Source organism: Vitis vinifera, chromosome 13, assembly GCF_030704535.1.
Source record: "Vitis vinifera cultivar Pinot Noir 40024 chromosome 13, ASM3070453v1".
Lineage (NCBI taxonomy): Eukaryota > Viridiplantae > Streptophyta > Magnoliopsida > Vitales > Vitaceae > Vitis > Vitis vinifera.
The window spans coordinates 29,444,434-29,460,390 of record NC_081817.1 but is presented as its reverse complement, the minus strand read 5'-3'; the positions used below and the strand labels follow the sequence as shown (position 1 = coordinate 29,460,390).

General features: G+C 36.0%; 2 protein-coding genes across 4 annotated transcripts; both read left to right on the top strand.

The window, feature by feature from the left end:
• Positions 1 to 1,627: 1,627 nt before the first annotated feature.
• LOC100261320 (uncharacterized) lies at positions 1,628 to 3,067 on the top strand. Its single transcript, XM_002268095.4, has one exon. It carries the CDS (start codon positions 1,706 to 1,708, stop codon positions 2,786 to 2,788), a length of 1,083 nt encoding a protein of 360 aa, XP_002268131.1. The 5' UTR covers positions 1,628 to 1,705; the 3' UTR covers positions 2,789 to 3,067.
• A 1,798-nt stretch (positions 3,068 to 4,865) lies between these two features.
• Positions 4,866 to 11,154, top strand: LOC100246046 (uncharacterized). Of its 3 annotated transcripts, XM_010661252.3 has the most exons (3): positions 4,866 to 5,038; positions 6,630 to 6,721; positions 9,488 to 11,154. In XM_010661252.3, the coding sequence occupies exon 3, from the start codon at positions 9,519 to 9,521 to the stop codon at positions 10,827 to 10,829; it is 1,311 nt and encodes a 436-aa protein (XP_010659554.1). In that variant the 5' UTR covers positions 4,866 to 5,038; positions 6,630 to 6,721; positions 9,488 to 9,518; the 3' UTR covers positions 10,830 to 11,154. The 3 variants fall into 3 exon arrangements, with proteins under 3 accessions (XP_010659554.1, XP_002272445.1, XP_059597859.1); XM_002272409.5 differs by lacking the exon at positions 6,630 to 6,721; XM_059741876.1 differs by having other exon boundaries at positions 6,630 to 11,154.
• The last annotated feature ends 4,803 nt before the right edge of the window (positions 11,155 to 15,957 follow it).

The following is a 15,957-nucleotide window of genomic DNA, read 5'->3' as shown; positions in this document are numbered from 1 at the left end:
CTCAAAGGTCAGCTTCAGTTCATGTGGGTGTGCATCAAGAAGTACAGTGCTGGGTAGAGAGGAACAGTGAAGGTGAAGATCAAACTCACATTCAGCACAGCTCTTGCTGAAGGAGTTTGCAGCTGAGCCACAAGCATTGCAGGAGAAGGATCCAGATGGGTATGTGGGGGCTGGCAGCAGGGTGAGTGAGTGGGAAGGATGAGATGGGTGTTTGATCCAGCGAGGTAAGTTGAGACACCGGTCATGGAGGTAGTATTTGCAGGCAATGCAGCCATAGAAGGTCTGCTCAGCTATGAGTCTGTCACAAGCCTTGCAATTGATCTCTTCGCCTTCATCCAGTCTCAAGGAAAGCAGGAGATGGCTATGGTTGAAATACTGATAACTCATATTTTTCTTTCCCTCCTCTCTTGTGCTTCTCACATTGCTGTTCATGTTCATATATGAGATGCAGCTTATGTATCAGCAGGCACATCCCTTCTGGCACACTCCCCCTTTTTTTTTCCTTTGTTGGGTAACCTTCTAGACAGGCTCATCTGAGTCAAGTCAAGAAAGCAAGTCTTTAATGGGGTTTAGGATATGCATCTTCTGGTACATTGGATCATGATCATCACCATCTCAGTATCCCTGCATTAAGTCAAGTCAACGGTGAATCTGCATAGGTAGGCAGATCTGCTTTGGATGCGTGTGGAAAACAGATCCCTTGTTTTCAGACCATTAATTAGTCCACTTGAGGGCATCATTCTCATCAGCTGAACCCAATACCACAGCCTTGGGCCACAAGGTTTCTTTCAATAGGTTTTGTTGTGAAGTTTTCTCCATTGGAGTAGACCCACCGGCAAACTCTAGTGTGCTTAATTGATCTTACTTTTTTTTTTCATGATTTGATCCTTGAATTCTAACAAAATTTGACTAGGAAACTTCAAGGAAAGAACACTAGAAATTTTGAAAATAGTTCCCAACAAACAGTTTTTTAAAATAGGAAATTCATGCTAAATTCCGTTTATTTGACTAGGAAAATCTTCTTAGAAATTAAGAAGGTTTTGCTTGGAAACTCTGATTTATGAAACAATTTTCTCAGTTTATTATTCATGAAAGTTGTAATGACTCGTTCTCTCTTATATAAATATCATCTACTCTAAGACCATGGTCCCTGTAAAATACATCTACTCGGTTGAGAAAACTTAGGTAGGAACTCTTCCATGTTCAATATAGGATATCATAAAAATAAATTTCAAGTTTTCTTCATATCTTTAATTGTTTTTCAAAAGAAAATAAGTTATCAAAAAGTCTTTTTCAGCTAAAATAATTGCAAAACGTATGTTTTAAGTTAAAAAACTGGCTCCAAGAACACTCTCCAAACGGCCCAGAGAACGATTCTTTGAAGCTTTGTTTTCCATGTGAATGCGGAAAACCATGCCATATCGGCAGCAAAGGATAGAAACCATGGAGGTTGACTTTGAGAGCCAACCTACCGACCAGTAACTTCATTCCAAGTTTCCACTTAGCTCACAATTCATTGACAAAGTCACCTACCTACTCACAATTATCAAACCCAATATTACGTTTCCCCAGTATCCTTCCGCGTCCTCTATTGGTTGACTTGGTCTCCTGTTGTCAGCAACTTGATGCTATTGCTTCAATAATAAAATTATCTCAGGAGCTTGAACCCATTGAGAGAGAGAGAGAGAGAGAGAGAAAGAGAGGGATGGGAAGAATGAATCAGCAACCTGAAACTGTAATCCACCATTTCAGCCATTCACATCCCTTGCAGCTCTCCAATCATCATCCCCAACAAACCCTAACCCTTGCCTCATGCTCAGGATGCAAGCTCAAAGCCAGTGGATTGATCTACGACTGCAAGCGCTGTAACTACTTCCTCCATATCTCATGTTCTCAAATGCCTCAACAGATCACTCACTCATTTCACAAAGCCCATGCCCTCTCCCTCCTCCCAAATCCTGCATACCCAGAAGGCTTATTCAACTGTGATGCATGTGGAAAGCAGGGCAATGGCTTCTCCTACCATTGCGGAGTCTGCAACATTGATCTCCATATCTTATGTGCTTCTAAGCCGTTGTTTCTCAATCACCAATCCCACCATCACCGGCTTGCCCTTTCATTCTCACCTCCTTACCATAACAAAAGCTTCTCTTGTGATATATGCCGGCAGATAGGGACCAGCCACTGGCTCTACCGATGCGACGAGTGTGAATTTGATGCCCACTTGAGCTGCGCAACTGCTACGCCTGCAGCTCCAATCCAAGCCCCACTGCAACAAAATTTTATGCAGCAGTTCCAAACAGCATCACGAGCCACTCCTCATGGCCATTTTCCTAGGAACCAATCAGCAATAGGTCAGAACTATATGCAGCAGTTACAAACAACACAACCCACTCTCCATTGCCAGTTTCCAACTGGGCAGAACTATATGCAACAGTTCCAAACAACACCACGAGCCATTCTTCCTGGCCAGTTTCCAGGGACCCAGGTTGGAACTGGGCAGAACTACCCACCAATGAATCAAGTAAACAATCTCAACCCAGGGGTGGTTTATAGACCTGTTAGGCCTGCTGCGACAAGTGGGCAGGGAAATTCTTTGTTGAGCCAGGCAATTGACGGCCTAGTTAATGGTGCTGCTCAGCAGGTAGGCATGAACATGGTGCAGGGATTACTGGGTGGTGGTGGGGGTGGTGGCAGCACAGCCCTGGATGCAGGGGGTGGAGGCACATGGGATGGAGGTTCTTCCTCGGTGTCTTATGACTGCTACAGCGGAACAGATGGGGGATGAGGAGACTTCCAAGACACGACCTACTAAAACCATCTCTGTCATGTGATGAAGAAGTTGTGTCTTCCTTCTTTTTTTTCTTTTTGGGTTTCCGATCTGCAGTTATAATCAGTATCAACTAGAAGGAACGATAAGATTATGTTTATGAATTTTCTTTCTCCCAAATTATGGCTAAACTTGAGCACAGATCCTTTGCGATCCCCCACCATAGGAAGAAGTTGACGTGGGGAATTAAAGCCTTGAAATGAATTAATATCAATATTAATTATAGCACCTTCCCAACATCTTTTTCATCATTTAGTTCCTCTGCCAGGCTTTGCATGCACTCAAAATCATAGATCTGGGATTTTGATTATTTCATCCTAAAAATCTTGAAATATTGGTTTAATTTGATTTTGTTGGTATTAGCTGCTTCACCTTCACCCAATTTTCGATATTCCTTTTTATTTATCATCAAACTAATTACATATTCTTATAATTAGATCTCATAATATTAGGAAAATTATTTTTCTATATTTGAATAATATGAAAAATAAAGAAAAATTTAATAAATTTTTCTTTCCTTCAAATTAAAAAATTTAAAAAAAAAAACCCATTTGAAAAAAAAAATAGTGAAGAAAAGAAAAAAAAAAAAAAGAAAAATGAGAAAAAAAAAATTTAAATCAATACATTAATTTTATATATTACTTCAAACTTATTTAATTTATTTTAAATCTCTTATACAGAGATTAAATAAATAAAAAATGTATAAATTTTTAATTAATTTTATTTTCTTTCATATTTTGTATAGTAAAACCAAACATAACAAAAATTATTTTTCTTATTATTTTTTTTCTTTCCTTTGAAACCAAACATAATCTAACTTTTTTTTTCCTCTTTAATTTCTTTCCCTCAAATTATCAAAAAAAACATCCATAATGTAAAGTTATGTTTGGTTTAGAAAATATTAAGGAAAAAAAAAAAGTTAAAGAAAAATTATTTTCTCATATTTGTTTGTATTATGAAAAAATTGAAAGAAAATCATATATAATTAAAAGAAATTATAAATTTATATATATTTTAAATTAGTTAATCTTTATAACAAATAATTAAAATAACTAATGAGTTTGAAGTAACATATGAAAATAAGTTATTAACTTTAAAATTATTTTTTTATTTTTCTTCATTTTTCTTATATTTAAAAATATTAAATGGACGAATAAAATGACAATTTACACATTTTTAGAATCAAAACCAACCTAATAAGACCTTCTTCTTTTTTCATGCACATGTAAAATCCCAAACTACACTTATATAGTGTGTTTTATTTTTCTATGATTAGCATGAGCTGTAACAATGGTTATTCATATCATTTGTAATAATAATATGATTTGAAATTAGTTGTAATAGTTTTATTTAAGTTTTTTCACCCAAAATATCTAATTATGAGTTTTTTTTGTTTGAACAAAAATAAGGTTTGAATTCCTAAAATCTAAATTGGTTGTTTCACTCATGAATCTTCATTTCAAGTCGTGAATGAAATTATAAAAATTGAAAATCATTTTATTTTCACAATATAATGCCTTGATATTTGTTTTCACGGATAAAAACATATAAAATTATAAGAGAAAATACTTTGTTATATAAGCGTGTTCTTTCATATTTTTATCTTGAGAGTAATTTTTGCTTATAATTAAGTCAAATTTTGAGTAATTTTAAAACTCGTAAAAATTGTTCTTTCATTTTTTTTCATTTATTCGATTGGGTCGGAGCAACCAAACTCAACTCTAATAGAACCGGAATAAAGAAAAAACTTAATTGAATCAAAATAAAATGCACCAATTTATATAGGTTCATGTTAGTAAATTAAATGCAACCTATCAATTCCTTCTTCAAATTCAAATTCAAATAATTTTGAATTTGTTTTTTAATAAATTAATCGATTTGATTTTATTTTAATGGCTCCAACCAACTAAATACATTTGATTTTTCAAACAATTGTTATTACTAGGCCTTTGACAAAACGGCGTCGTTTTTGTATGAACGACATCGTTTTGGAGGAGAATCCTTTGACCGGACCAGCTGGTACAAAAGGGGAGCAGTAACCAGACGCTTATCTCCTTCGTTTCGGGCCTTTTGGCGCCTCTCTCTCCCTCTAAAAGCCATGCCTACAGTGAAGAAGAACAAGAAGCCAAGGACGATCCTTTTCCTGAAACCCTAGATATTGCTTCCACCAGCGCCCTCAGTTGATCCTCATCCTCTCTTTCTCAGCAGGTTTTCAATTTTGTTCTCTCTCTCTCTCTTTTATTTCGCCGATTCGTAATTCACCTTAACAAGCTTGTTTGGGTTCTTAGAAAATATGGGTAAAAAAGGGGGAATTGAAATTTCGAGCCTTGGGATTTTCATTATTTTTTTCAGACCCACGACGGCTAGTGATTTTGGAATGTGATGAAATTTGGGGAGGTGCATTATTACGACGGTCATTTGGTACTGATCGGTATATAGAAGGATTTGGGTTTTGTTTTATGGGATTAATCGCCTAGTTTGTGTATTAAAGTTGATATCTTTCATACTGGTTCCTTTATTTGCTTGTTTCTGTAATTTATCTAAATCCATCTTGTGTGTTATCAATGCGGTTCACTGAATTCTGGTGGTGTTGTTAGGTGGGCGATGGAGATATTTGTGTCTCTGCTTCTATTAGCTTCCTTTTTTCTTTTTTTTCTTTTTTTTTTTCTGCCTTCTTTGCTATGGCTCTGAGAGTTAGAATCCTCTTTATGAGCTGCAAATTCTTAGTCCGGTATGTCTATAGGTGTTTCTTTTCTGATTTGCACTGCCATTAGTTGAAACTACGTGAAAATCCATTATCATTGTTTTCTTCCTGCTCCCAATCCATATCCTATCACCTCGATTGAGATGGATTCAAGATCTGTTTATCAACATTTCTCCTATCTGGTTTAGATTTTATGAAATCTCGTCATAGGCTTACTCTCTGTGGTGGTGGAATGAGTGTTAAGGTCCTTTGAAATTGAAGATTTTCTTGAATGAATGTGTTAATCCAGATTCCAATTTGACTGCACAATGCCAGGGGGTTGTTCTGTATTCCAATAAAATAATAGGTAGTTTCTCATGGCTTTGAATGAAATTCTTTTACTTTTAGTTGTTGAACCAGGTGTTGGAACTTGTTATCCAGCCTGTGAGGGCAAAGTTAGTAACCTGTTTGACACATTCTTACTGGACTGTTGAGTTTTTTGAGTTCAAGGGCTTGGAGCAATGCATTTCCCGCCCAAAGCTGTCACGAGCAATGCATTTCTTGCCTAGTCAGATGGCTATATCTATTTATTTCCAGGCTATTTCTATTGAGGTCGACATGTGTTGTATTAAGCCTGTTTTAGGCTGTTTTTCAGTTAATTGGCCTGTTTTTAGGCCCATGTGAAGTTCATGGACGCCTAGTTTCAGTTGGATGCATTGTTAAAGGGGATGAACACTTTCTTCAGGGACCTTTGTTTCCTATGGTTTGATAATAATGGGTTTCTTCTTTACATAGATTGGGATAGTTGCATGGAAAGAGTGTGTGTGTGTGTGTTTGGTAAATTGATGGAACATCAAAGTGAGGAGGATTGCTGGAATGTGAAGAACTTCAGGAGAATTGCATTATAATTCGGTGTACTAGGGTAGTCTGAATGGACCATATCATTTGGCATGGATTGATATTTAGTTCGATTGGATTGCATCAGAATTGTCAATAGATTATTAGAGTGTTATTTTTTTAAGATTTATTGCATTGAGGGTATGTTAGAGTTTATAACCCAACTTGAGTATTATGAATGCAATTCAGTTAATTCCATTGCTGTTTCTTATTTCCCAGCTTGGTACTAGAGGCTTCAGAGCTTCAGGTTAGATCCTTGTGCTGAGTGGTTGCTTGGCATCCAACTACTTCTCAGCAGAAACCAGCAATTTGTGGGTCCTTTTCTCTATTTGCTTATTTCTTGCCTTGTTTTATAATAAGGGTCATCTAAGCTCCAAATTTATATTGGCTTTAGTGTTTTATCTTCCTTTTTAAGTTCCTTTTCTTATGGTTCTGATAATTAAACCCTCTCTAGAAGCAGCAAATATCGAGTCTCTCAATTATGTCTATCTAATTGTTTCTCTATTTGTTGATTCCTTTGCCTGTGTTTTCTAGTAGGAGTCAACTAAGCTCCAACTCTGCATTGATCTTCCATTGTCTTTCTTCTTGCTATGATTCTGATAAGCTTTAATTCATTTGCTCTCTAGAAGCAGCAAATATATAGTATCTCATACATGTAGATCTTTTTAGAATTGTACTTCTTGAATGTGAACTTCTATTTTTATTTTTGTTTTTATTTATTACAACCACATTCAAGGAGTGTGATTTTGTGTCACAAAATTGGAAAAGAAAAGAAAAGGTGTTTTTCTAATCCCATATAGCAAAAACATAATAGATTGCACAAATTTTTTGTTCTCATATTTATTGTAAAAAAAATTCTTCAACAATTAATATTATTTAGGGTGAAGAATCTTGCTCAGTGGTGCTATAAGATAAGGGCATTTTCTCATGGGTTGGAAAGAAAATGCCCCATTTTAGTTTGAAGAGCTGCAAGAGTTTGTTCCTCTCCTATGGGTTCAAAGTAAGTAATCCACTTGACAGTTTCTGAGGTGAGCCTTGGAATTTTTCATTCAAGCGGTTGGAGGATTATGTCTCCCATCCAAACTTTTCAGGGAAAAATGTTTCACAACCTTTTTGAGTGGTTATGCTTAGTGAGGTTGACACTTGTTCTGAGCCTGTTTAAGTTCTTGTTCAATTATTAGCCTAATCTTAGTTCTTTGTGATGCTTCAGGAAACATACTTTCAATTGGATTCATTGCAAAAGGGAGTTGCACTTTCTTTCAGGGCCTAGGTTTTCAATTAGCAATGAATTTTCTTTTTCATGAAGATTGCAATGAAATTGTGGAAAGCCTTTTTTTTCTTTTCTTATTTTTTTGTCATTTTTTTTCTTTTTTGCATACTGATGGAACATTAGTTTGAGCGGAGGGAGTCAAGTGGAATATAAATTAGTGTGGGATTCACTGTAATATATTACAATCACATACACCATGTCATTTAGTATTGTTGTATGTCTAGTGGGACCTTTTTAGGTTAGGATTTGACAATACAGTCATAATTGCCAACTCATGGTTTGTATCTTATCATGCATTCTGTGTTTTATGCAAATTGGAAGATAAATAGAAAACATATGCGTACAAATTGAAGCACAGATATCTTGCAAGAATGACATATATGCTTTGAGCACAAATATTGCAAGAATGACAAATATGTGTTCATATGCCATGTTTGAAGTTTCAACTTCCAACTTCCAATGCTTTCTACATTTATAAGTTAGCATGACTCCTTTGTGGGAAGAAAATGACAAAAGGTTTGGAGAGTCAATCTCCTATGTATTTTTGGACAATTTGGAAGGAAAGGAATTAAAGTGGATTCAATAGCAAGGTGCATCTGGTTCAAGCACTAAAACACTCTTTCCTTATCAATCTCGTGACATTGGTTAGCTTGAATGTAGAATAAGGCTCAATGCTTTTAATAGATTTTGTAGATTGGCTGAGATTTGGCCAAGGGAGGGAGTAGTTTTTTGTGTTTTCTCTCTTTTTGGCAACGCTTTTTTGTACCCATTATATACATCCTGTGTACTTTGGTGTATAATTTTCTTTGATATTTATAATATTTTCTTGCTTATAAAAAAAAAAAAAAAAGCTTCCAAGTTCTTCATCATACCCACTAAAAAGGAAGGAAGAAAAAACTTTAAAAAGGAAAGAGAAAAACAAATATATTAATTGAAATATTTATTCATCAAAATCCTCAAGGTTATATATATTTCTAGTCCAGTGACACCTTTAATTCCAGCAATACCTCTCCAAATTAATCAGAGGAATGGTTACGCACTTGAGCCTCCATATTACACAAGTGCCTTTCTAATAGAAAAATGTACTACATGTGTGCCTTCAACAACATGTGCACTAAATTTCCATGCAGAATTATTCTTTTTCTTCCGTTCTTTCTTGTCATTCATTTCTAACCTTAAAGTGCCTTTTTGAACAGTAATACAATAATCTTTTTGAAGAAAGAAATTCAAACTTATTGTTCTTAAAACTGTTAAAACTAGTCACATGGGCTCCTACCATGCTTATATAATATTGTATATTGTTTATGTATCATGAGATGCTTAAGATGTGGTACATAGCAGTCATATGTGTTGCCTATCATAAAAACAAAAAATAATGATCATGAAAAAGTAATATAAAAAAAAAAAAAAAAAAAACAGAGCAGTCATATGTATCACTTCACATGCAAATTGTATCATGTAGTATGTTTTTTCTAATTGTGTATGATAAGTTTTTCACCACTGTGAGTAGCATGTTATTTTATAAAGATGTATTGCCTTGCTTTCATGCTTGGTCATTTCTTTATACACTCATCTTTCATATTATCTGTGGAATTCAATGAATTCTACCCTTGTTTCTTAACTCCAACTAACATCTCAATTTAATTTGGTCATATGGTGGCAACTATTTGACTTTGTTGAGCTTAATTTTTTCATTTTTGACAAACAAACAGATGTGAACTTCTCTTTTTTGGCTTGGGAGAAATATTGCTGCAATCTTGAGCATATAATCACAAGGGAATTTTATTTTGATTTTGATTTTTTTCAGGTGAAGATTTTGCTGGATTGGTGTGGTTTTGATGGAGAATAATTCAAGGGGAGATATAATGGATCTTGATTTAAACCTAGAGCCTTTAGACCCTCCTCATGATTCCATGTTGGGATTAGGATCTTTATTGACTGAAATTGAAACTGCACATGGACGGATTGAAGAACGTATCCGACAACTTGAAGCCGTTAATTCCAGGGCTAGGCAGCGTCAGAGATGGCGCCAAGGTCGAATACCCCCTCAAACAACAACAATATCCACAGAACCCATGCAGGTTAACTCAATTGAGGGTAGAGTGCAAAATGGTGAGTGTAGTGTCGCTGGCCAAGAAAGAACTGTTGAGAATAGGGAGGGCTGTAAAAGGAATGGAGCCTATTTGGTAGCTAAGGCGTTGGGAATGGGTACAAATGCTAATGGTGGGGCGTTGGAAATGGGTACAAATGCTAATGGTGGGAGCTTTTTTGATTGTAATATATGCTTGGACATGGCCAGAGATCCTATACTGACTTGTTGTGGTCACTTGTTTTGTTGGCCATGCTTCTATCAGTTGCCCAATGTTCATTCAAATGTGAAGGAATGCCCTGAATGTAATGGAGAGGTGATAGAAACACACATTACTCCAATTTATGGCCATGGGAGCAATAACCATAAAGTGGCTACAGGGGATTTAGGAGTGAAGGCCCCCCCTAGGCCTCATGCACATAGGATTGAAAGTATGAGGCAGCAACGTGTTGCCCGAGGCATACCTTCGTTTCCATCTGAGGAAACACTGCGGATTATTAGCAGCCAGATTTCACGGCAACAGGCACGCACTACAACTGAGAGAAGCAATGTCTTGCCCAGCCAAAATTCTACTTCACAGGTACCACCCGGCTCTGAGGCTGAGCCCAGCCAGGGCCTCCGTTCTGTTCAGTTTTCAAGATTATTATCACAAGGAACGGCTTCCTTTTCTTCCCTTTCATCTGCATTGAATACTGCACTGAATTCTGCGGAAAGATTGGTTGAGGACCTTGAGGAGTATATTCATAGCCACCTTACAAGAAGCCATGCTTCATCTGCTGTTAATGAGAGAGAGACTCTTACAACCATTGCAGCTGTTCTACAACTGGAAAGCCAAGCTCTCAGCACTGGTGTTAACACCACTGTGCCCCCTTCTTCTTCATCCTCCAGAACTGATGTGTCTGCCATTGCTATGCGCTCTGAAGACCAGGTAACAGATTCTACCGAAATCAATATATCAGTGCCCCATTCTTCATCTTCTAGGAGAAGAAATGATGCTCCAGGAGCCTCAGATATGGAGACTGGAGATACCCGTGAGCCTCGAAGGAGAAGGTTGAGATGATAAGTCTTTTCCAGAGGAAAAAGTTTGGCTCGAGATAAGCTCCCTCTGACTAGAAACTGCAATCTAGTTGTTTTCCAAATAAGAAACTATAATGAAGTCGATGAATTCATCAGGATGTTGAACCATTTTCTGTATTCCTTTGTCCAATGATCGGTCTTCTGCAGGGAGAACCTGTTCATGCTTGCATGGTGTCCTCCTTTCAGAAGGGTAGGACTGGTGTTGCAAGCTACTGCAACACAGCCCCCCCATATATGCCTTTGTACAATTCTACTGGTATATACATGTTGAATAGCTTTTTCATATTTCAGATTATCATTTTGCACCACTTTTATCCCCTTTCCTCCATCTTCATTTTGTAGCCTATGCTGATGGATAGCATCAAATGTAGCTTTTTCTTGCCCTTGTCATAATGGGGCTCAGGGATTTAGACCATTCATCCTTCTATGTGCTATTTGTGGAATCCATTGAAAAAAATCTAGATCACTTGCTTGGCCAGGCCATTGTTTTGTTGGAGTGAGGAAGACTAAAGCAGATGTGGAGTGACATGACTGAAGAAAAATGAAAGAGGAAAGGAGGGTAGAGTTTAACTTATTTGGACTTCAAAGAAGCAAAGAAAGAGTCTGAATGACAGGGGTGAGGATGAAGCTGAGGAAAGGGTTGGGGTCTTTGCGTGATAGTGACTAGCCTCAGAAATGAAATGAAATGAGAAGAAAAAAAGGAAAAAGGAAAAGGGTAAAATGAAAAAGAGAGGATATCAATCACTGCGATAATAATTGGAGCATCGGAGCATCGGAGCAGGTATATGCATATAATGTTAAGAGAAAGAAGGAAAGATAAGAGGGGGTGGTGGGCCAGCAGGAAACCACCAAGGGCAGAGGGAGTGAGTTGCAGAACCGTACTAATGATTGCTCATGTTGGAGCATTGTCCCCTTTTCACTATGCACCCTGCCCCCCACCCCCAACCCCCAACCCCCCTCCTTGGCAACTAACCCCTGCCCCTCCGGGCCCTCCCATTTGCACCTCCACGGCCCCCACTGCTCCCCACCATGGCCAATCTATATCCTAAACAGGATCTTTCTAAAGCAAAGAAAAGTGGAGACTGTCCTTTCCTGCATGCAAAGTTAAAGACGTATTTGTCGAAAGAAAGTCTCTTTATTTTTTTTATTGAGATACATTTTTAATCTTATTTTTTTTATATTTAAGTTTTTGTCTTTGCACCCTCATTTAATTATACACGTGTCAGAGGTTTAAGTGATCAAGTAATTCTGGGAGGTTACGATATTAGGCATGTGCTCATATAGTGAGTTTATTTTAATTATATAATTACGAATTTTAAATATTTTCATCCCATAATATTACCATATGTTATGAATTATGATTTTAAAACACGTTTATATCATTTAAAAATAATGTAAACGGGGAACTTATCCATATCCTCTCGTGTCTTTGGAGCACTTGTGTCCCTACTTCGGACTTGTATTATCCTGCAATATTGTATTTGTCGCCAAATGTATACGTGATAAGGATATAATACGAATAATATTATACACTTGATTAATTATTATTATTTTTTTATTGCCTTTGCCCATCTCCCACGCCCTCTTCACGTGACCCCTCCTGACCCACTCACCTTTTTCACGCTCCCTCACCTTGACTTTTGATGTTCCACCCCCTCACGTGACCTCTCACTATCGCCATCACTATCCATTCGTTCCACGCCCTTATCCAAAAAACATTTCCCCATCCTCCACGCGCCCATCACAAAAATGATTAAAAATTTTCCCTATAAAAATGACTACCTCGGTCCCACCCATTTGCCATTGGCGAGTGAACGCACGCGAAACAGGTGGGAGTGGGCCTACAGAGGCAACTCTGGACTATGTCATTTCCTCCTCTCTTTATGAAGTCTGAGCAACGCATGGTCTGACGCACCATAAATACGATACTACCCCTCGAGTTCAACCCTGTGATTAGGGGTAATTACGTCATTTTAATCACTCTTTATCACACGCTAACCTCAACCAAGATCCGCAAAAGATCTTCTGATTTTCCCTTTTAATTCCAGTGCGCAAATCCACCAGCCCCATTCTCCTCGTTGCGCGTGCTACCCACGCCCCCACACAAAATCCAAGTAGATTCCACTCCACGCGCTTCTGAGATGTGTGTGGAGCCATGTCTTGAACAATAATTCACCTAGATTTCCCCGGGTATTATGCGCTTGAAGAATATCGTACGGTCAAATAATAATATACCCATTATTATTATTATTGCTACTACCATATGGACATTTTTATTTTTTAATTATTTTTTTCAATTTGAGATATTAGGAGGAATAATGCAATACACTCACTCACACCATTGACTGGTTGTGAGTGCCATGTTGAAGTTGATAAAAGGTTTCAATAAAAAGAATTTAGGATTTTAAATTATTTTTAAAAACTCCAAAAATTTCCTCATAAAAAATGGAATTATTTAACAACTCTTTGACTATCTTATGCCCACTTCAAAGTATTACATTCAGTATAACTATATATCAAAAAGTAGAATTTGGAATAATAAATCTATTATTTTTATAATATAAATAAAAAATAAAAAGTAGATCAAACTTTGGATTAGGGTTTGACCAAATCTAGGATAGGTGGGAGGACAAGGTTCTGGTCGGGAATCATGATATATCATCTTATTATAAGTTTTTTTTTTTTTTTTCTTCACAAATTATCTTATCATGAGTAGAATAAATATACATGTAACTTTGAAATGAACAACATGGATGGTGACCACATCAAGTTGTTGGGACATTCAATTATGATGTGAAATTCTTTTTTCTTTTTTTTCATTATGGATACTGGTAGAATAAATATGAATGATATTTTTTTAAAAAAATTTTAAATAAGGAAAAGAATAAAATAAAAAACGTTAGGGTTTGTGAAAAGGGTTTGAAAGGTCACTTTCTAATCAACCATGGTCTCACAAATGATGCTCATGATTAAAGTTGTGCATGGCTTCAATTATTGCAATGACCCTTAAAGCATGGCACATGTTACATCACCACCCCCATTTTCCACCGGCTATTGCCGGTCACCACCACCACCACCATCCCCACCACCCTCCACCACCCATCTCCACTTCTCATTAAAGCTTCAATTATTGCCATCACCCCAAAAGCCAGACACTTGATATCTTCTCTTTCCCACCCTCTACCCCCTTTATTTGGATTTTGGGCATCTAGATTTATTGGCATTGATGGTGAATTAAAACCTCAAAAGTTGCCACTTGGTTTGGTCCAATTTGGGAATGCTCTAGTCCATTGGTTTGGTTCAATGCAGTTGGTTGAGATGGCTTGGCCTTTACATGGAAACCCCTCAACATTTATCATTATGATGTCTAAAATTTGTGTTATTTTTCTTAAATATGTTGATTGAGATAGCGAAAAATGTACATTATCGTATTGGCTATTTGGTTTGTCAACTTCTAGTGAGAAAATAAATTCTCTATCTACCATAAAGTCGCATATATGCCCCCAACAACTTTCATGTGAGAGACGTTATTATGATTTATTTGACTCATACCTTAAAGGTCTTTAACCTTGACGAAGTCACCAAAGATATATGAAAGAAAATTATTTCCTATCACTCATTTTTGAGCAAGATAACCACATCCATCTTCATTACTCCTATAAAATTACAAAAATTCTTGTCACCAACTCCATCATCATATGCCATACTTTTTACACTCCACAACTTGCATTATTGACTCTTTCGACACGTCTAAAGAATTCTCTACAACTTGCATACTAATCCACCTTTCAATTCAAGTGCTTTTCAAAAGAGCCCCACATCGATAATTGAACTCTTAATCTGATTTATTGAAATTTATGATAGCATCTCATCAAGATAAAAAGTAGTGAAACCGCTTATAGTATATATATATGAGATATTAAGTACAGACAATAGAACCAAGATGTATACATGGCAATCTCTAATTGGTAATGAGTTTATCATGCACTAGGATAAGCTAATACCTTAAGACTATGTTTAGTTTTAGAGAGTATTAAGAAAAAAAATATAAAGAAAAATAATTTTCTCATATTTAGTTATTTTATGAAAAATATAAAAGAAAATCAAATATAATTAAAATGAATTAAAATTTGAAATGTTTATAAATTATTTAATTTGATGAATTAAAATTTATAAAATGAGTTTAAAATAATAAATAAAAATAATTTATTAACTTTAAATCTTTTTTATTTTATTTTTCATTTTTGTTTTCTTTTTCTCCCATTTTCCCTCAAATTCTCTTATACCAAACATAGCTTAAAAAAGAAAACATTAAAACCCTTTAATTATTATAATATTTCTTGAGTTTCTTGGATTAAAAAAAGAAATAAAAAGGTAAGAAACAAAATCTAAGGAGATTTGACTAATGGGTGAGCCAAAAAGGCAGCGGAAATTATGGTCAAATTGCAGGGCTAAAGCATCACCCTTTTTTTTTCCATCATCAGTTAATTTCCAACTAACGTTTCAAACTTCCAAGAAGTTTCCCTTCATCCAACTCATTTATGACACGTGGCCAATAATACGTTATGTTTGTTGGTGAGTCAATATTCAATAGCCATTTCCTCCCAATCAATATCCCTCACTTCCCCAAATTGCCCTCACACAAACATTGAATGGACAATACTACCATTACCAATTTTATTAGGTTATTTTAGAATATAGTCATGAAGTGGTTACATAGACAAAAGCATTTTCTCATGAGTGATTATTACCTATTAGTAGTAGAGGTCATCCTAAGTAGTTGAAATAAAGGTGCTACAATAGTCTAATGTTGCTAGAAGGAGTTAGAACGAGTAAATAAATTTAATTGCAAGTCTCAAATGATCCATGTATTTGCACTTTATATAACATACACCCACAATGATTTATAAAAATGTTAATAATACTCACAAGTCTTCATAATTAATATTTGTTGAAAGCTGACTGACTTATGTTTGTACGTATACGAGTTGGTTATGAAGAGATCAATTCAACTTTTAGTTTTGACTATTTTTAAGAATTTGGTAATCGATATTTTACTGTAACGTAAAAACTTGGTAAAACTCCTTGATAAATTATTATTTTCATTTGCC

What these genes read in the sequence shown, in the direction of transcription:
- LOC100261320 (XM_002268095.4), top strand. Translation starts at nt 1,706, where the DNA reads ATGGGAAGAATGAATCAGCAACCTGAAACTGTAATCCACCATTTCAGC.
- LOC100246046 (XM_002272409.5), top strand. Translation starts at nt 9,519, where the DNA reads ATGGAGAATAATTCAAGGGGAGATATAATGGATCTTGATTTAAACCTA.